Source organism: Sesamum indicum, linkage group LG2 (assembly GCF_026168435.1).
Source record: "Sesamum indicum cultivar Baizhima isolate 11 linkage group LG2, ASM2616843v1, whole genome shotgun sequence".
NCBI classification, from domain to species: Eukaryota; Viridiplantae; Streptophyta; class Magnoliopsida; order Lamiales; family Pedaliaceae; genus Sesamum; species Sesamum indicum.
In genome coordinates this window covers 17,120,972-17,142,809 of record NC_142658.1, presented here as the reverse complement: position 1 = coordinate 17,142,809, position 21,838 = coordinate 17,120,972, and the positions used below count along the sequence as shown (strand labels likewise).

Sequence of the window (21,838 nt, the reverse complement as noted above, 5' to 3'; positions counted from 1 at the left end):
AATAAAAAAATTAATTTATTTTAATTTTATAATATCAGTAAATAAAAATATTTATTTATTAAATAAAAATAAATATAAAAAATACTAAACGTAATTTTTTAAATTGTATAAAATTTATATAATTAGATTGATGGGAAGAGTCCCATAATAAGTCCAAAAATGAAAGGAGACGTGATTATTTACTGTCCTCAACTTGTTTGGATTTTATGAGGGAATGAAGGAATATTCTGAACGTCTTCCTTATAAAGACAATCGACCTCACATTTACCCTAATCTGAAAATTGAAGACAGGGAGAGAGAGAGAGAGAGAGGAGTGCCCCCAAAGCAAAGGAGGAGCAGAAATCTTCTCAACTCTCGTTCCTCTGACTCTGATTCTGATTCTAGTATTCTTTTGGAAGACTGCATTGAATTGATATTCACAGGATTTGATATTTTGTATGATTTATACGTATTGTTTTTATGAATTGGCTGCAACCCTGATCAGGAAGGGAGGCCAACGATTTGGGATAACCCAGATAAGAAAAATTGGAGACTCGTAATTTTGTTTTGATTGATTGTTGAGAGGATGGACGCGGACGCCGGGAATGGGAGTGTAGTACATGGAGGATTGGAGAATAAGGTGAAACCAGGGAAGTTTCCGTTGACCGTGTGGGAGGTGACGGTGGCGAGCGGCGTCGTATTGGGGTTTGTGTTGGGGTTGGTGGGGCTGTACCTGACGATGCCTGCATCTGATTACAGCTTCCTCAAGCTTCCCCGTTCGCTACAAGATCTTCAAATCCTCAGGTGCTTTATTATTCTTCTAATTGTTACTGCTGCTAACATTACTACTTTTTGTTTGAATTAATTCTCATGGTATTCTTTTGATCATCATTGTTAAAAGTTATTCTCTTCTCATCATTATGCGCCTATGAGGTATTTGTATCTGGTTGTTATTGTGGTAAGACCGGATGTTGAGATCTGGGACAACGCTAGAAATCTAGGACAATACTGTATTTGTGGAATCGGATTTTTTCTGCTGGAAGAAAGTATAATTTTAAGGATGCTGATAGCATTGGTTCTGGGAATGCTGAACATTTTACCCTAAGTTTGGGTAGAAAGAGATGGATGTGAAAGAAGGATTTGAGGAAGAGTTTCAAATGTCTCAATATTAACAGTATTGAAAATTCATCATAGTACTTAGAAGGCAGCTCAAACTAGATGTTCATTACTTTGAATTGAAAAATGAACTTACCAAATAATCTTCATAGATTTGTTATTATGTGTTTGAAATTTTAAGCCTATAATCAATCAATTCACACACAATCAAGTGCTTGTTTTAATCTATATTTTGAACAATGGTTGATCTTGGACTCCACATGATACATTCATAAGAGGGCAGGTTATGGGAGATGTGATAATTATTGCCATTTGAATCATGAAAATGAGGAGAGCAGGGCTTCATCTATTTCTTTCTGTGATTACGAGTACTTCTGGCAAATAGCAGAGATAGGATCGAAAGGAACTAAGAAATCTGTTTTCAGTGGGTGTTAAGATGCTCCTTTCCCCATCTCATGAGCAACTTCGTGACTCAACCTGAAGGCTTGAGCTTGGATTGGGTCGGTAGAGCTAGTGAACAAGTTGGAAAATTTTAATTTGATATTTATTTCTTGGTATGAGGCAGGTGACATGTATCTTTGATGAAAAGTTAAGATCTTAATTGCCTGGATTTGCAATAACTTGGGCCAGTAAATTAATGTACATTTTAGGTGAATCTAGTAAATGCACCTTGATGTATGTCAGGTGTAGGCAATCAACTATATATTTACTGAAGACTACCTGTTTTTGGATTGAAAAAAGTGGGAAGCTGTGCTGAAGATATACTGGCTTCCTCATAACTGTTGGGATTGCAGTGATCAAATTCTTAAGCTATTGTTGGCTTTTCACCTTGAGAAATTTACATGGTTTCCTCAGGTTTATAATACCGATGAGTGGAAACAAATAAAACTTTCAACAAAATTGAACAATTTGTCTTCAAACTAAATGGAGAAGAGCTTAAAACTTATGCCAGACCAATTTTATTTCTGAAAGGAATAATGAAAATAATGGAATTTAATGTATACTAAAATGATTGAGGCCTAGTCTAGGTCAAAGGGATCCTAAACTCAGCTTTCTTATATTAACTCAAAAAGTATGAAACTTGGCGCAAAAAACACTCGTAACATATGAGCATGGACAGTTTCATCAAGGAGAATTTCTTCTTTAAGCGAGGGATTTTCATACTTGTGATCATGTATCTTATGGTATAACTCTTAGCTTGTTTTGCATGCCAGAAACTTCGTTCTTTGGCATACTTCTCTGGCATTTTTCACATTAATGCGGTCTCGAGTATAATGTCAATCATTTAGTTGTTTCTGATTTGGGCATTGGGTTTATGAAAAACTCAACAATCTTTTGCTTTGTTTCTGAAGTCCTGAAGCAGGAGAGCTTTGAGTAAAATCTAAAGATTGTCTGGAAAATAAAATAAGGCCAGAAATGTTTAAGGAAGATGAATATCAATATTTGGGGAAAGGATACAGCTTCCAAATCTTGCGAAATCTGAAGTAAAACATAGTCTCTCTAAGGTCTTCCAACTCTTGTAGAAGTGGATGTAGTCACACCATTGAAGTATTCCAAACCTACAAAATAACTGAATTTATTGACTTATTTAGATTGAAAGAGATTACAGAATTAAATAAACCCATCCTTACTGGGAAAGTAACTAGGAAATGTTGGGATTTCTACAGCCAACATTTGACTTATGTAATTAATTCAGTACCAGTTCCTCACAAGAAAAGGACTCTAAGATAATCCAACTCTCTAACGCAAGTACACATTATTTTGCAATTATAAAATTTCCTCAATACCCTTCGACCGAAGTTTTAAAACAAAACAGACGTAAAAGCTAAACCATTTATCTAGTCAGGAAGATCATCATGAAACATGTATTTTCCCCAGTATAATTCCATTATATGATTAACTTTGATCTTGTATTCCCCATTTCACATCCCTTCTAGATGTTGTTCTTTGTTTCCCTGCGCACGACCTTCTAGTCTTTTGACCTGTTTTGTCTATATCCGGCGACCATGTTTTCTTTGTTTTTCGTTTAAGGTTAAATTCAGTTTGTCCCCTTGTACTATAAGGGTGGTATAAAAAACACCCCTTATATTTTAAACAACATTTATTATTTTATTAATTAATGAGGATATTTGTTCAATTTTGGTTGAATTTTCAAAACTAGGGGTGTCTTTGAAGGTTTTAAAAGTAGAAAGAGGTTTTTGATACCACCTCTATAGTACAAGGGGGCAAAACGAATTTAACCTTTCATTTATTTGTGTTGACTTTCTAATTGACTGCTAGTATTTGTTATTCTGCATAAATCATATAGATTAAGATTGATATTACCACTTGTCTGCATCATACTTAATCAATTTTGCTTGTGTTTTAAAGGGATAACCTGGAGAGCTATACAAGTGACTACACTGTACAGGTTCTTGTCGGATACTGTCTGGTCTACATTTTTATGCAGACTTTTATGATTCCTGGAACGGTTTTTATGTCCTTGCTCGCTGGAGCCCTTTTCGGGGTCTTCAAAGGTGTAGCTCTTGTTGTATTTACAGCTACTGCAGGTGCATCTTCCTGTTTTTTCTTATCCAAAGTAATTGGTCGACCACTTGTCTTCTCTCTGTGGCCTGACAAGTTGGTTTTCTTCCAGGCCCAGGTGATTATCATCTCTTATGAGTTCTGTTGTTTTTTCACCTTCTTATTGTTAAAATAGTTTTTCCCTTTTGCAGGTAGCCAAAAGACGTGAACGTCTGCTAAACTACATGCTTTTCTTGAGGGTGACTCCAACACTGCCAAATACATTTATAAATGTTGCATCACCAATTGTTGATGTTCCATACCATACTTTCTTCCTGGCAACCTTCATTGGCCTCATTCCTGCTGCTTTTGTTACTGTCAGGGTATCAATTCTCTAACTCTACTTTTTTTTCTCCACGTACTTAGTTAATGTCTATTGTTACATGTAAAAGAGCTGTAACTTGAATGTCCGAGACATTCTGGTGCCAGGACTTTTCTTTCTTTGGATGGTGGTGTAAAATGATTGGTTTGTCTCAAAAGGAATGGAGATTTTGGAGTGTTCTTGACAATATCTTGGGGCATCTTCAATCAAAATGTTTGACCTTGAGATTCTTGATCTGAAACAACCACAGGATACATAATTATTCCTCCCTTTGGCATATTGGGATCAAGTTCAAAGACCAAATTTGGACATTTTGTTGGTGATTGATATTTGAAAATAGCTTAAAAGTGTAATGTAAGAAGAGATACCTTATTGATAGTAACTGTAATAATGAGCAAATACTCAAAAAGCAGAAATGATCATCCGACATTATTTTCTAAGAGATGAATCCAGATCTAGTGGCAGTGCCTATCCTACTAACTCTGTGGTCTTTTGTAGGCTGGAATAGCTCTTGGTGAGTTGCAGTCAGTTGGTGATCTCTATGACTTCCAGTCTATAGCAACTATGTTTCTCATAGGTGTTGTATCTGTTACTCCCACGTTGATGAGCAGCAAGAGCAAATCGTGATACTCAAATCGGCTCCAATGCACTGTAATATACCATCTCTCTCCTTCCAGTCAATTCGTTGGTTCTCATCTCAGTATAGATTAGCATCTCTTGATGCCTATTACAGCGTAGTTGAAAGCTTTGGATGCTTTAGCATGAGAGATGTCTGAGCATCTGCATTATTGTGTATAGTATCTACTGCGGTGTGATTTAAATTGTTAATACAGTCTATTATTGTTTAAATATGGTATAATTTAGGATAGGATTAATTCAAACTCGTATTTGAATCTATATTCCAGAATGCAATCAGCAAAATTACTTTGTTTGTTACATGATTCATGTTAGTGGCATGTGAACATTTTCTAAAGCCAACTCTAAAAAGTTATGCTAAGAACCAAGGAGAAGAGCAGTTGTATCAGTCTGAGTACTTGAATTCTTGGACGAAGATTTTTAAAGTTGGTGAACAAAGTATATTGTTCTAGGTAGGGTGTGAAGAGAAGGGGTTAAGGCGAGATTCAGAAGAGAGTGTTGGCAAATTGGCAAAGCATTTCTACGAAGATTGCTCAGTGATTGTTGTTCTTTTTGAAATGTGGGTTCCTGTGACAGGATTAAGTAGTTTGAGAGGCCCGGACAGAAGTATGTAAGATTGAGTAAACACATGAAGTGGGAGTAATTTTGACATTAAACTCTTGGTCCTATTTGTTTGCTTGGGAATGGTATTTGTTTTGGGAGTGTAATTATCAGGTATCATATATGTTCGTCTGGTTATATAGTTTCAAAAAGGGGAAAGGAAACAAAAATCCTAAAAATTGGGAATATGCATACAAGATTGATATTATGATGGGATTTTATTTTCATTTCCTTCAGAATATGCCAATAGCACTATTTTTCGAAATTATTATAAATATATATTTGTTAACAAAATACATATAAATACTTGTTACCAATATATATTTCCATAAATTAACAAAAATATATATTATTATAAATATATGTTATATTTGTATATAGATGTGTATTTAAATAAGAATGCCAATTTATGTAGATGGGATATTTTTATAATATATATATATATATATAAATGCAATTTACTCTCCCCTGTGATAAGGAAAATATGCACCCTGTGAAGGAATTATTTAACAAATATCCCTTTATGTTTTTGGAGATGAACCAAAACACCCTCATGGCCAGCTTCGCGGTACGCACATTCTTTTTGTATTTGAGCATGATTTTTAACTAATAAAAATTATATGTTAAATATATTAAGATATATATATATATATATAAATATGTGATTCAATAATATTGTTCTTTTTCATCTTTTTCTCCGCCTTTGCTAGACTGCCAAGGCCCCCCTCTCCCTAACCTAGTGTCGCAAGGTTCGCAGCCACCTTGTTCCCGTCCCTCCTACGCCCATTTCCCTACCCTTTCCTCTCTCTATCACGCCCCCACCTTGACCCCCTTCAAAGCTGTTGCCCTCTCTCCCTCCCATATCTGTCCCCGTCCCCATATTGCCGCCCTTCCCCTTTCCCTTCCCCTCAGCCATGTCGTCGCGGCATCGCCCCTTTCCCTTCCGCCCCAGTCGTACCCACCTCCCTCCCTCTCTCTCTCTCTATATATATATATATATATACACACACACATACACTAGTTGGTTGTGGTATGTACACAAAAAAATTATAATAGTTAAATATCATTTACTAAAAATTTTTATTGTAGGAAAATGATAATATGAAAATGATTATGATAAAAAAATAAATAATTTTGAAAAAAAATATTTGAAGTAGGAGAAAGAGAAAAAAAATACTAAAAATAAACAACTACTTTAAAAAATAATTTTTACTACTTGTAGGAAGCAGAGGAAATATGGAAGTTAGTGGGTAGAGGGGAAAAAAAAGCAGATTCAAAATAAGAGACACCAAAAGCTACCATTTCTTAATATATAGTAATTATATTATAAATATATGTATATATATGTTCTCGTATATATAATATTTATAATTGCAATTGTGTATTTATGAAAATCTAAACCATTTGATTCGAATTAAATAAAATCTATACCGTCGATTTATTAGTTAAATTTGAATTTTAGATTGAGATCAAGATCCAAGGAAATAAATTCAAATAAGACCCTAATTGTTATTTTAAATTTTAAATAAAAAATAAAAAAAAGTGCGTGTTATTTACCAAAGCGTCATGTTTTTTTTGCTTCATCTGTAAAAATATAGGGGTGTAATTTACTGGATTTTTTTTTTCTCATTTCTCTTATCATAATGGATAAATTACATTTAATCGTATAAATATATTTTTTCTATTCCTTTGTCATACGTAGTATATCAAACAATTTTTTTAAGGATTTTGATTAACTTTCCTATTAAATACCTTGTTCTATCGAACATCTGTAATGAAATAAGATTCAAGCAAACAAATTCATGGAATTTTATTACTAGTACCATATTTCATTCTCCGCAAACAAACATGGTCTTATTATGGTTTGAACTTTCTTTGGTTTACTAGCTGCAAGCAATTGAAAAACGTGTTTTGGAAGAACCCTTACAATGGTTGGTTTTATGTCTGGGCATTTCTTGAGATAAGATAAACATATCAAATATTTATTTTTGTATTTTTTATACTTTATCTGTGTGTTTTTTTATTTTTCAACTTTCTATATAAATTATATATATAAAATAAAAGAAACATAATTTGACAATGAACAATGCTTTTTGTCTCCCATAAATACAACACTATATATATACATATTTATGTATAACAATATATATAAAAAAAATATGATTTGATAATGAACAATGATTTTTGTTTCTCAAATTTCAGCATCAAACCTGCACCACTTATTTTAATATATTTTAAATTATTTCAAAACACAAATGCTAACATACCATCTATCTCCAATACACACGTATTCATTTTTATTTTTCTCTCTTTATCTCCAATACACACGTATCCATTTTTATTTTTCTCTCTTTATCTCCAAAACACCAAAACAAGACACTCAAAATACAAATTCAAACACTATGCTTACGTTTAGTTGGAGATTAATTAGATATTGAAAAATAAAGCAAATTACCCTATATCTATACCATTGAAAGAGGGTAATTTGTTTTATTTTTTAAAACACAGAAAACTAATTTGCTGATTTTTCTTAATAGAGGGGTATTTGCTCAATTTATATACTATAGGAGTAAATTGCATTTAACCCTTTTAAATTATACAAAACCTTCCAACAAACTAGAAGAGAGAGATTACTTCTTTTTATTCAAATTATTAAAATGTTAATTTTGATACAAACCACTTAATGTTTCTCACCATTTCTTTTAAAAGATAAATTACATATATATCTTAAGAGGTTAGTTTTAATTACACAAACACGCCAAGCACTTTAAAAATATGTAGTAATTACAAATTTAGTTTCGGATAAAATTTTATAGGTATACTTCTTAAGGTAAATTACATCGATACTATTTTAAAATTATAATTGCTATAATTATTACACCTCATACTTGGGACAAAATTTTAGAAGCATACTCCTTAAGGTAAATTACATTGACACTCCTCAAAGGGGTATACGAGTGATTTTAAAAAAGATAGGAATTGTTTGTGTAATTACACTTAGCCTAAAACATTGTGAGAGAATTGCATTCTTAGTACCATATTATATGACACTTTGAATGGTAGTACGACACTTTTTTAGTTGACAAAAAATGATATCATATAAATGGGGTTGTTTGCACATTAGATAATTTTGTTAATTTTTTACCGAAATATCAATGTGCACTGCACGTTGTCATCAAGGATGTTGTCTTGATTTTGTTGAGACAATAAATCGTTATTACCAACTACGCAGTAGAGATAGATTGAGTAGAAATGAAATTTTTTTAAAAAAAAAAGCTAAGTAGAAAAGACATATTTTTTAACTTTAACATAATTTTTTTTTATCCATATGAATTTTCGTTCAACTTTCATTTGATGATTCTCATTTGAAGTGCACGTGGTAATTCCATTAAAACCTTAATGGAGGTATCCACTATGGAAACGGCTCACTTATATAATATCATTTTTTGTTAACTAAAAAAGTACGGTACTAACCAAGCAAATAGTCCTATAGAATGGTATAAAAAAAAAATTCTCACATATTTTGTACTACTCGGCAGTTCAAAATTAACAACCATCTGCTCCTCACGTGTTCTTTCCGTTACGAAGTTAAAGGCAGTATATACTATGCAGTTGAACCCCTTTATATGATACTAAACTTGCAATACTCCTACATTGTGGTACCAAAAATGTTATTCCCTCACTTTAGTAGAATACTTGTTTGGTTTAAGTTCAAGCAAAGTAGATTTGCTTTTACAAAATGTTACTTGTTCATACTAGAGAAATTTGGCTACAAATTTATGTAGAGGTGTCAATGTAATTTAATCCAAGTGTATATTTGTAAAATTTTGCCTATAAATAGAGCGTGTGCATGTAATTGTAATTATAATATCAAAAGATGTACTTATAATTTTACGGGTTAATTACATTTTGCCATCTAGACTATGTATGACCTTTTTCACACCTTTGTATCTAAATTTTTTTTTGTGTCAACTTACCATCTCAACTTACGAAATTCTACACTTTGTCATTTATAACTATTTTCAATCAAGTTTTTTATTTAAAAAGCATCACATGTAGTGGACATGTGATTTTTAAGGGTTATGATGTGATACTTTTTACATTGCACAGCATGTGATGTTTTTCTTGTAGAAATCAAGAAAAAAGCGGTCATATATGACAAAGTGTAAATTTCATAAAGTTGAGATAGTAAGTTAATACAAAAAAAAAATTGATAGCAAAGTGTAAAATGGGCATAGTTCGAATGGCAAACGTAATTTACCCTATTTTTACAAAGGATGAGAATGTTTGCATAACTAAATTTGACTTCAAGAATGTTGATATAATTTACCTTATTTGTGTATATTAATGTTCTGAAACTCAAACCGTTCATCGAACCGAAAAATGAAGTGAGTTACGGGTCATTGGTTCGATTCAACCATTGGGTCAACTATGGTCGAACCAGTAACGTCATATTTATGTCATAAATAATTATTAATATTTTAAAAATAACTTTAAATAATAAATAATATTAATATACTTGACAACCTAGCCCCCTCTTCTTTTTTTTTTTTTTAATTTTATTCTTTTTCTTTGACATTACTAGTCCAGTAGAATATATAATATAATAAAATGAATTTGAAAAGAAACTAATAAATATCAAAATCAAATACAAGAAAAATTGACAACAAAATTTAAATATTAGAAGTCAAACTGAAAATTCTGCAAGGGAATTTTCAAATGCATTCCAATACTTCCTAAAAAATGAAATCAAATCATTCATGGGAAATTGGAAATAAAATACAAGAACTAAATGCAGACCCAATACAACAGAAATAGCAAAACTTAAATTCAATTTTCTACCTCTGTAAATTCATATATAAATGCTCCAACTTCCAATTTTCCAACCCTTCATACTATCTAGCATTTGCCCATCTTATATACAAAACATATTTTGAAGAAACTAAAGTAAATAAATCAAAATTAAAAAATGAGAGAGGTTGAATTGAATGCTTATATGAGAAGTGGAAAAGTTTGAGACTCGAGAGTTAGAGATGTGTTGGGTTTGTTGAAGAAAAATGTTTGAAAGATTTATAAATTTTTATTAAATTTGATATGATCTTAAGCAGACAACCAAGTTGCGGCCCACATGCGATCTCAAATGCCAAATTAAGGAGGCCCAATGGAGCAAGAGGCCCAGAGAAAGCACCAATAAGTCTTCCCTCAGCTAAAATTTAAGGAAGACAAAGTCCAGAAGGGGGAACGGTGACATGAGGGCTTGTGGGGCCTAATGCCACCCTTTCTTCCAAAAGGGCGTTTGCCAAATGGCAAAAACTACTCGAGCAAAAAGTGACGTGGATGACTACATGGCCAATCACCTAGAAAGAGCAAGTCCCCTACTTCGCTTGGATCCCTAACTAAGATTGGACTCCCACAAATCTTTCCAACTAATACCGAATTTCGAGGAGGCTTATCCACAATAACTGCCTCCCCGAACCCCTGGGGGACAAGACTCCTCACTCGTTAGGGGATTACAGCTATAAAAGCAGATTTAGTCCCCCACGTAAGTGATCTCTTTGACACACACACATATACACTAATTTTAATCACTCTCGTTATAGGTTATTATCTCAATCTTTGCATTTTTGTCTTTTAGCTTTATCATTTCAAAATTGTATTTGTCCGTCGGAGTGTTAAAATTTCTTTTGTAGGTCCCCATTTTCAGACTTATAAAAGAATTTAGCCCAAGAAAAGACTCAAGTCCATATATCATTTCATAACTTGCAGTTTTTGCACGCATCAAGTGGTGCCATACATGGGAACAAAGAAATAAGATGTGAGAATTAATGAAGGCTCCCAATAGCAACCTAAACAAACAAAAGGCTGTGGACATATTTGGGGATACTTAAGCCCTCACGTGGTGGTAGGCCCATCTCTGGCCCTTGTTGAAGAACTAGCGATTGCAGGGTCCTCTAGATCCTCCAAGCCCTTGGCAAATCCCCCGCGAAACAACACTTTGTAGAAGACCTCCTCAGCGAGTAGGGGTGCAAGATAAACAGAGTCGGCTTGCATTCAAGCTCGAGCTACCTTTTTTTTTTCATTTATAAATATTTTTATATATTTAAGTACATATTCAATATTATATCAAGTTTATATGCAAAATTTACTATATATTAGAATTATTAGTCAACATATCTCTTATTTTAATTATATATAATAATAAAATATGGTATTTTTATTAATATTGTCTAAAAACAAGCTTAAGCAACAATTTAGTAAGTTTTTATTTTTTTTGTATATAAATATTTAAATTCACCATAAATTAGAATTATTAGTTAATATCTATTTTAGTTTTAGATGATACTAAAATATGGTATTTTAGTCTATATTATCTGAAAACAAACTTAATCAATAATTTAGTATATTTTGATAATTTTTTTGTAAAATAAATATTTAATATAATGCATATGAACTTTATCGTTATAATTTTAATATCCACAACAAAAAAATGCTTTATTTAAAAATTTTCACCATATATTAGAACTGTTAGTCAATATATCATATTTTAGTTTTAGATGATTTTAGAATATGGTACTTTGGTTTATATATATTATCCAAAAACAAGCTTAATCAACAATTTAGTATGTTTTGATAATTTGTTTTGTAAATAAGTATTTAATATAATGCATATAAATTTTATCATTACAACTTCAAAACCATTACAACAAAATGCATTTATTCACTATAAATTAGAATTGTTAGTGAATGTATCATTTACAAGCTTAATGAACAATTCAATATATTTTGATAATTTTTTTGAAAATAAGTATTTAATATAATGCATATGAATTTTATCGGTATAATTTCATATCCACTACAACAAAATGCATTTATTTCAAAATTCACCATATATTAAAATTGTTAGTGAATATATCATACTTTAGTTTTTGATGATATTAAAATATGGTAGTTTGGTTTATACTATATAAAAATAAGTTTAATCAACAAATTAGTACGTTTTGATAATTTTTTTTGTAAATAAATATTTATTATAATGTATATCAATTTTACTATTATATTTAATATCCACTAACAAAATACATTTGTCATTAGTTATCTGAACGCTATGTTTAATAAGTATATTAGTTATCTCTATATTTATTAAATAAATTAATCAATCAAGTAACTTATTAAAATTAAAAAAAAATTTGTTGATATTAGCTTAAAAACTAAGCAGTGGTATGAAGCTTTGGTTATGTAACCATTATTCTCATCACTGGAGATCTATATTGCAAATTCAACAGGAGCACCAACTCTTTTGGTTTGATAATTTAAAGGTAAGAATTTTCGTAATTAAATTTTTAATTACGTTTTGAAATGTAAATATTGATTTTTATCTATTACTTATAATTTTTCTTTCTTTTTTTTTTTTTTATATATGTGAAATTTGTAGCTTACTTACTGGTGGGACTGCAATGACGAGTTATATGTCAAGGTCTTTAAGTAGCAGGTTGGTAGGTTCCTATGAAAGCGATTCGGGAACGTCCAAGCTCAATTGTCCCGACTACTATGGCTGGCAGCAGATTTGTCATCAGTTGCTAGAGTACTGGGCGAGACTAGACTTCAAGGCCTAATTAGCAAAGAATAAGGCTGACCGGACAGCCAATCCAGCCACAACAGTTATCGTTTATTGCGGGGTCGTCTTCCTTTGGAGCGCACAAGCGTAAGATGGTAAGTGATTTATATACGGTATTAATTTTATTTTATTTTTTCATTTACTAATCATTTTTTTAAGTTGGTCTTAGACAGGAGGGACAACTCGGTCGTCCTGTCAAGTAGATGGAGGTGTTTGAGAAGTGCCAGAAAAAGAAGGGGACGAGCAATGGCTCGACTCGATGGCAGTGGAGGTCGCGGTAAGTATATTAAATTTTTTTGTTGAATATAAATTAATTATTTTTATTTTACTAATCAACTAATATATTCGTCGGAGCTATTCCAAAGGATGATGGAGGAACAACAGACCCAACCACTGAATGATCAAGATCCTCCATCATCTTCTCAAGGCTCAGTGGTACCTGCAGAGCAACAATTGTGAATGTTGGGAGCGGGTGGTTGGGAGAGGGGTCGTGTATTCAGTCTCGACTCCAAGGCTCACTTACACAATTGTTGGGCCATCACAACCCAGCTCGTCCATTGCTCCATCACCCTCGCCACCACAATCACATGACCCCAACCTTGATGATTAGGTCACGATACTCGAGGTGATGATGGAGCATTGGGCAGCCACCTGGCCCAACCCTTCGCTTCCCCAATTGTCCGAGTCTCCAACTCAACCCCCAACACACGACGATGAGGCCAGAGGACGAGAAGGACGTTGCCGCGGGGAAACCGATTTAGATTAGCATTTCTTTTATATGTATGTATATTATAAATATAATTTTTAAATACTATTTTAATTTATTAATTATATTATTACTATTTTCTTGCTAAACTATATATTTTTTATATAGTATTTCACATTTAACAAATTCAACTAAATATTTATAATAAAAAATTCAATAAAATCTTATAAAAATGAATATTGTAATAAATTAAATGTAAATAAAAAATATTCTCAGTTTGTAACGACTTGTGTAGCGATTTTTGGAATAGATCTCACTAGCAAACAACAAAAAATCAATAACGAAGGCCATACCTAAATGAGTTACAAAACTTGTACGAAGCCGTTTAGATATGGTTACTAAACTAGAAACAAGAACTGGTACAGAGGCCATTACAAAAATAAAATCAATGTTCACAATCAACGTCACAAAGGCCGTTACACTATGTGTTAAAAATTCTATTATAAAAGGAGGTACAAATATCGTTGTAAACAAGGTCTAGCCATTACAAAGTAAGTTTAAAAGACCGTTCCATATTTAATATACTCTCTTAACTATATGTGTTACAATAACCTTTCCAACAATAAATCTACCAAAATCAAAGTAGGCCGTTCCAAACATAGTTCCAAGGTCATTTTCTGATTTCGGTCAATTATTATAACGATCTTCTGTGCCGTTACAAATTCCGGTACCAAGTTGGAATTACATAGGAAAGAACCGTTACAATTTTTTGTAACACCTGTTAAAGGAGCGAAAACCTGACCATTACAAAAGCCGTTCCAAATTTGGAAAAGCGGTTACAAAATTTAAGTTGGCTGTTACAAAAGGCGGTCCAATTAAATATTTTTTTCTTTGTAGTGATTTTAAAAAATATAGGAGGATAATTTATTATCTTTTTCTTCCATAGGTGGGTAACTTGCTTATTTAGGATATCACATGCAGGTAAATTGCATTTAACCCCTTGACAATATCGTGTAACTCACAATTATAATTTTAAGGGATGTAGTTCTAATTTAACAATCAGAAGAGAATATTTTTATAATTCGATCTAATCTCAAGGATGTCAGATAAATTTAGTCGTATTTTTTTTCTTAGTCTATTAAATTTAGAAAGTAATAAATTACAATAAAGTATTTATTTATTTTAGATGATTATAGGAAGGGGTACACTACAGCTTACGTTATTTGATCCATTGACCCATTTTCAAAAGTAGGAGATGGAATATTCCACTACCGCAATATCATTACCGTATTCCACGCTCCACGCGTGTCCGTGGATTCCACTCTCTCTCCCCAACTTTCCTCATTTCTGTCGCCTTTCGTTGTGATTTTCTTCTTTCGGCGTTCCCAAATTGGCTTTTGCTCTCTCCCAAACCAGAAACTGCTATCAGCAAAGCCAATTTATATATCTAGATCGGTTGTATACATACAATTGTTTATATGTATTGTCGCTGAAGAACCGAAATACATCGCCGTAGCTCTTGCTTATTGTCGATACAGGGGTGTGGCTTTTGTTACCGCTTCTTTTTGTTTTGGTTGGTGAGTGATCGATTTTCTTGTATTTATTCGTCCCACGTTGTTGAATCTCTGGACGGTTCAGGGTTTTGGTGGGATTCTCCGATCTTTGTGTTTGTAATTTTATTGTTAAATTTCCCATTTTTGCGGTGGATTTTATGACCATTTTGATGGCAAAGGTGGAATGAAGGAGGGTTCTATTTGTTTGTGGAATATGTTTTAGTGATTTGTTTTCTCTGTTCTTTTTTTGTTTTTTTTTTCTCTTTTGCCCGCGGCATCGGTTGCATGAATTTCTAGTAGTATTATATTGTTCTGTTCGTTGTTTTGCAATGTTTACCTTTAACATTAAAAACTTTTCCCTGTTCTAGATTACATCACTTATAAGATTGAGAAGATGATGAATATGGATTCCTTTCTCAAGGGGGTTCATTTTGATCTGTTACGTAAAAGATTTGTGGATGCTTTAGCGTGCATGCTTCCATCCTCCATTAATCTATGAAGTCGCTTTTCCCCCTGTTGTTGAGGTGTGGGGTTGGATTTAGTAAATGAACAGCTGCATTCTTGTGTTCTTATTATTTTCTAAATCCATGACATTATATGGTTGGGTACAACTTGCTAAACTAATTGACTGGAAGACATGGTTCTTGAATTTGACTTTCTAATTTGCAAGGTTAAGATGGTTTTGGTGATGTGTTGCAGAGAAGCCTAAGGGATACAATTATAGTGGGGAGGTTCTTCCCTCTATAAATGGGCTGTTTCCATTCTACTTCAAGAAGGAAGTTTCCTGGACATGAAGACCCCGTTCTACTTGCTTCACAAACTGCTTGTAAGTTGGTTCCCTTCCCCTTTTTGTAGATTAGTATACTTCTTTCTATTTATGTTCATGGATGTCTTTACCTTTTTAAAGTGGAAAGAAACTTTGTAGCTTAGGCATGTAGATGGCATAAATTACATTTTTATATCATTGTTGTTAAGGAAGTTGACAACTGTTGATAGAAAATGTGCAAGTGCAATTATGTTTAAGACTGGTAGGCATGACTAATAATGCTTAATCATTCAAGTCGAAACAACTTTTGGACACGTGTCTGCCGGAGCTTCTAAATTGTTTGGTTGGTCTATTATTCTAGCAGCCATGTATAGTTCTGCCGATAGAAATCTCATTTGGCATCTTATATTTTTTGGTTTATTTTGCTTCATCTATTCCTGCTCTAATATTGTATAGTTAATTTGTGTATTAAATACCTTGGTTCTTTAATTTCCTCCAGATAATCAGGTTTTCCGTTGTTTTTCCTTTTATTGGTCTGGACAAGCTGAAAAGTTATTGCTGTTCTTTTTTATTTTCTATCTCTTAAGTACTTGTGGTTCTGAATTACTGCATGTTCCCCACATGTTTTTTCTTTTCTATTATATTCTTACTGCATTTTCATTATACCTGCATCTCATTTGGAAAAGAATCTCCCTCACTATATTTTGCCTGAACTTCTGAGCACATCAATTTTTACCTTTTAGCATAAGATTTAGATTGACTCTTTAGGTTTGGCATCATTCTCTTGTGATCTGGGATTTCCGGATTTATTATTTTTCGAGGTGCTTATATTTTTCTTAACTACAACTAAAACTTTCATATGTCTGTCTTTTGCTTTTGCAGTTAGTGTGAGTGAGGTTGAAGCACTATTTGAGCTGTTTAAGAGCATTAGCAGTTCTGTCATTGATGATGGGCTTATTAACAAGGTAACTTCACCAGACTACTAACCAAGGGTATCTACATCCTCTTCATAACTCAATTCTCTCAATTTTCAGAATCAGATTATCTTGGATAGCTTTTCTACTGGTAACAAAACAATTGAATTAAATAACTCTAAAGTTATATACACAGAAAGTTTCTATCATACCAGTGAAAATGTATTTGTGCTGTAATCTTTATTAGCTATTCTTCATGACTAGTAATGTGTAAATTGTAACGATTCTGTTGAATACCAAGTAATCCTGTTTGTAATTGTTGTGGCATTATGATTTCTGCTTTGGGTTAAATGTTCCAAAACACTTTGCACCAAAACAATGATCTTGTGCCAAATTTCTTGTTTTGTTTTCTTTTATCAGCTTGGTTGGGATTTGCCAGCTATTAATGTGCAATATTTTTCTTCTAATCTCACGCTGTTACTTACAGTTGGAGAAATAATGCATAATTCATATAAACTATTCTGCCTAATGGATTTTTGTCCTGCAAAGACATGTAAATATCTACTATATAATTTTATTTTGTTTTTGAACTCTGTTCAATATGCAGGAAGAACTGCAATTGGCTTTGTTCAAGAACAGAAAGAAAGAGAACCTTTTCGCAAACCGGGTAGGTGGTGATCTTGGCTAATCATGCTATTTCAATATTAATTTGTTGGATTTATATGGAAACATGGATGCTCACCATTTTAGGCCCACGAGAGTCCCTTTAAAGAGGATGAGAAAAATGGAGTTTTATGGGTGCTTATGTTGGGAAGGAATGGACTTAAGAAAATAGCGTGATTATGATGATTAGTACTTAAAAAGCTGGAAAAGTTAGGAAAGAAGAAGAAAAGAGAAGCAGAGAAGAACAGAAATTACCAAATAACCCCTAGTTAATAAAATGGGTGAATTGCCCCTGGAATTGTTGAGAACACTAGATAGATCTCTAATTTATATTTTAGGTCTTCTTCCTTGCGTTTTTCTTGTAGCACTAAATTTTCAAGGCTGAAATCAACTGACTACAAACAATGAACTCTTTGAGAATTGTTTACTTCTCCATTTCACCAAGAATCTTGTGAAAGCTAGCAGATGAACTTGTTGGGTAAATCTAGTGGACAATCCTTTAAACTGAAATGTAAAAGACTGTCCAACAATTAAGGACGGCTTGAAAGAAGCTCCAAAAAAGAAAAGACGACGAATATTCTTATATGTGGAAAAAAGTTATGACATTGTAATTGCTGTAAAGCTGAAATACCTTAAAATCTCTATTGGCAGAAAGTTAATGGGGTCCCTCCATTTAGATTGCCAAAATAGCAATGTTAGCTCGAGAGAAGTTGCACCTTATATATAGAGTTGATGGAGGAACTAACCACAAAAAGTAGAATAAAGAAAAATCCTTCTTCCACTAGGACATTGATCTTTTCTTGATTTAGCACCTAATGTTAAAAAACTTTTGATTTTAGAAAAGAAATAAGATTATGAAGACTAACAGATTTATGGCAAATATATGTAACTTGCCCACTGCCAATTGATTGAGGTAGATCTCTAACAGATCTGTTCAGATCTTCTCCCATGTTTTTCTTTTTCTGGCTTAAAATTTTTAAAGGCTGATATCCATCATATTGCCTACTGTTGTCTTTTTATCTCAGTGTTCTCAGTGTAATATTATGAATCCTTACGTCGTGCAGATTTTTGATCTCTTTGATGTGAAGCAAAAAGGAGTAATTGATTTTGGTGATTTTGTTAGATCACTCACTGTTTTCCATCCAAATGCTCCACAAGAAGACAAAATCAATTGTACGATTAAGATATCTTGATATCTTCTACAAGTGCTTGTTCTATTATTTCTTTGTCTTTATTCATTCCAAAGCTACAATAGATAGATAGTACTAACCCTTGATTTTTGTGACTGAAGTTTCTTTTAAGCTATATGATTTGGACGGGACTGGATACATTGAAAGACACGAGGTAATTTATTCTTAATTTTTTATGTTTCTTTACATGCAATATTAAAACAATTTTAGGGATATTCGTGATGCTTTTCATTTAAGAGAATGCTAGCTGCATGGTAAAATGGGATCAAACAAGGAGATTAACTGGGGATATGAATCCATTTATCTCGTGTGATCCAGAGTCCTAGACTTTAGCTTGATTCTATCCTCCCTTATGTTCTCTTAATTTATCTGCTTTTCACTCGCTATGAGATGTTAGTTAAAGGGCCAAAATCTTTCACTAGGTGAAGTTAATTAATCTCAGATTTACATAATTGTTTATGTCTGATTTCCAAGAAACCCAGTGGTTCAGTATAGCAATCAGTTCTATTTTCTGGTCATGCATATATGCTCTTTACATTTCAAAGTATCTTTTGGACGCTGCCAAATTGATTATTGTTTTTTTCATGTTTCTGGTTATCTTAGATCACTCTCCTTATGCTATTTGTTTTACATAAATATCCTTTTCTGATAGACACATGTTCAATCTGGTTACCTTTGTTTCACCTAGTCCATTTGGAATGGAATGCTCCCAACAGACTTTGAGAAAATAAAATAAATTTGAAAAAATGGACTAGATTTCACTCTTTCCTATCTTGTTTAAAAATGTTGCTGGTAAATCATGGCTTTGTTGCATGAAATGCTATCTTACTCTCTCTCAACTTATCTCGCTTTGTTGAAACCCTTACACCAAGATTTAATCTGTGACACTGTGTTGCACTTCATGTCAGGAAAATGTATGAAGATACACTTCGATATCATAATTCATTCAATTAGTGAGATTTTTTATTAGATGGAGCATTTTTTATGTTGGACACTTTTACATGATATGGTTCGTCGTGGGTTAGTTAGAATTGATCGGACTACATTGCCCAGTAATTGAATAAAGAGGGGTTTCTATTTAATTAGGACATGCGTAAGGTGTTGTCTGTTTACCTCAGCCAACCCCTTTTTTACTATCTTCCGCTACATGTGTATTTTTGACCTTTTGTTCTCCTGTTCATAGTTCTTGTTAACAGGTGTTCATTTAAGAGGATTTGGAGAACTTCCTTTGAGGAACTTAATCCTTTTTATTGTGCTTGACAAGAAAGTTGCTTTGTAGTTAATGAGATCATGCTGATGAAAGTGGTGTTGATTTTATTATTTGGTTTTCATTGATACCAATTCGCAGATTCTTCATGATCTGTGATTTTCACAGGTAAAGCAAATGTTGATTGCACTTCTGTGTGAATCGGAGATGAAGCTGGCTGATGAAACGATTGAGATAATACTGGATAAGGTAAGTGAAAGTATATCTTTTAGGGTAAGTTCTGTGGGTGAGGTCCTTCATTCTGCTGAACTCTTTGTCTCGGCTTCATTGCTTAAATTTTATGGTAGAGGTAAGATATCATTAAAAATAACGGGTGATTTGTGAAGGAAATTTTTTACTGTAGGTCATCCTGAAGTTGTTATTTCACCTTTTAAACCTAGGTAGATGAGCTGCCCTATTTTCTTTTTTGCTCTTTTGCATTTGATGATTTTATCGCCTTGTGGCCTGATAAGGTTGGAAATCTGCTTCCAGAAATGATGGCTTCTTATTTTCTGGGTGTAGTTATTTTTGTCTTAACCGCAACTCATATTTCCCTATAATCTTTTTCTTTCATCTGGCGTTGCTAACTGTTGTGTTTGCTTCTACATTTTGTTGGTTCATTCTGGCAATATTTAGATTTGAAAACTCCATCTTTGACAGACATTCGTGGAAGCTGACATTAACCAGGATGGAAAAATAGACAAGTCTGAATGGCACAATTTTGTTACCCGAAATCCTTCATTGTTGAAGATAATGACACTACCATATTTGAGGTATTCAGGTGTTGCTGTCATGCAGAATATCTCTTTGCTATCTAGGCCAACAGTTGATGTGATTCTCGTGGTCATTGCAGGGATATAACTACAACATTTCCTAGCTTTGTTTTCAACTCAGAGGTTGATGAAATAGCTACATGAGCGAAAGATGTATCTTTACCTGTTTGTATTACATTGTAGTCTAGAGGAAGCTATGAGTTTACGTATTAGTGACAGCAAAATATTGGGACTCAAAAGAGAATTTTGCTCTCGATTGACATTCGAGGCAAAAATTACTGCATGGTGATTTTTGATGAGGCTGTAGCCGTGGCTGTGTGAAATTAGCACCTGCTCCGTGCGCCCTCCATTTGTAGCATATCTTCTAACAAGTGTATTTGGTAGTTGAGTCATTTGTTTGTCTTGATCTACCAAGAAGCACTCTTACATCAGTATTGCTAATTTTGTGATGGAGTGGTACAGATTTGAGAAGAAACTATTTTTGTAAAATGATATTAATGATGAATGGTATTGAATGGTCAGTTAAAAGGAAAGAAAGTTTGTTGAGGCTGTCAATTCATTTTATTGATTACAAAATACTACGTACAATTGTTTACACAGTTTCATTTATTTCAGTAAATTTGCAAGTGAGGATCAAAGTCTAAGAAAAGTTTATTATAATTCTGTGATTATTATTCATTAGCTTTTCTTTTGATAGTTTTATAGGATAATGTCTAGCACTTAGGGTGTGTTTTGATTGACGATTTTTAAATTTATAATAATAAATTATTTAAATCCAAAATTCTTCAATTATATTTATATTTTGCTGAATATCCATCGATCTAGATTTTTTGTTTCATATAGTGTTATATGGCATCCTTTGTCTAATCCTTCATTTATATCCAAAATCATCGATCAAAATGTAATAGATTTATGAGATATATGAGGTAAGAAAATTAAAATAATTATTTATATAATAGATACCGATTTATTTTATTTCTCTCATTTTTCTAAATAATATCTATACTTTATTATTAAAAGAGGCGAATTTTTTTGTATTCCACATTTTTTGATTTGTCATATTGTATTTTTAATATTTAATTTAATTCTTATATTTATTTATTTAACTTACTATTCTCCTACTATCAATTGATTGTTAATTCCTTTTATTCTTTTCATAGATATTTTTCCTTTTTATATTATTATTAATTTTTTATA

At 32.6% G+C, this 21,838-nt stretch overlaps 2 protein-coding genes across 4 annotated transcripts; both read left to right on the top strand.

Moving 5' to 3' along the window:
* The first annotated feature begins 256 nt into the window (after positions 1-256).
* On the top strand, positions 257-4,915 carry LOC105155991 (SNARE associated Golgi protein family). The gene is made up of 4 exons (XM_011071996.3): positions 257-783; positions 3,466-3,736; positions 3,810-3,980; positions 4,478-4,915. The coding sequence occupies exons 1-4, from the start codon at positions 566-568 to the stop codon at positions 4,604-4,606; spliced, it is 789 nt and encodes a 262-aa protein (XP_011070298.2). The 5' UTR covers positions 257-565; the 3' UTR covers positions 4,607-4,915.
* A 9,926-nt stretch (positions 4,916-14,841) lies between these two features.
* Positions 14,842-21,196, top strand: LOC105155990 (calcineurin B-like protein 1). 3 transcript variants are annotated; one of them, XM_011071994.3, is made up of 9 exons: positions 14,845-15,113; positions 15,760-15,915; positions 16,738-16,820; positions 17,377-17,436; positions 18,497-18,605; positions 18,724-18,776; positions 19,998-20,078; positions 20,529-20,641; positions 20,722-21,196. In XM_011071994.3, the coding sequence occupies exons 2-9, from the start codon at positions 15,837-15,839 to the stop codon at positions 20,783-20,785; spliced, it is 642 nt and encodes a 213-aa protein (XP_011070296.1). In that variant the 5' UTR covers positions 14,845-15,113; positions 15,760-15,836; the 3' UTR covers positions 20,786-21,196. The 3 variants fall into 3 exon arrangements, with proteins under 3 accessions (XP_020547746.1, XP_011070296.1, XP_011070295.1); XM_011071993.3 differs by having other exon boundaries at positions 14,846-15,113; positions 15,789-15,915; XM_020692087.2 differs by lacking the exon at positions 17,377-17,436 and having other exon boundaries at positions 14,842-15,113; positions 15,789-15,915.
* Positions 21,197-21,838: the final 642 nt, after the last annotated feature.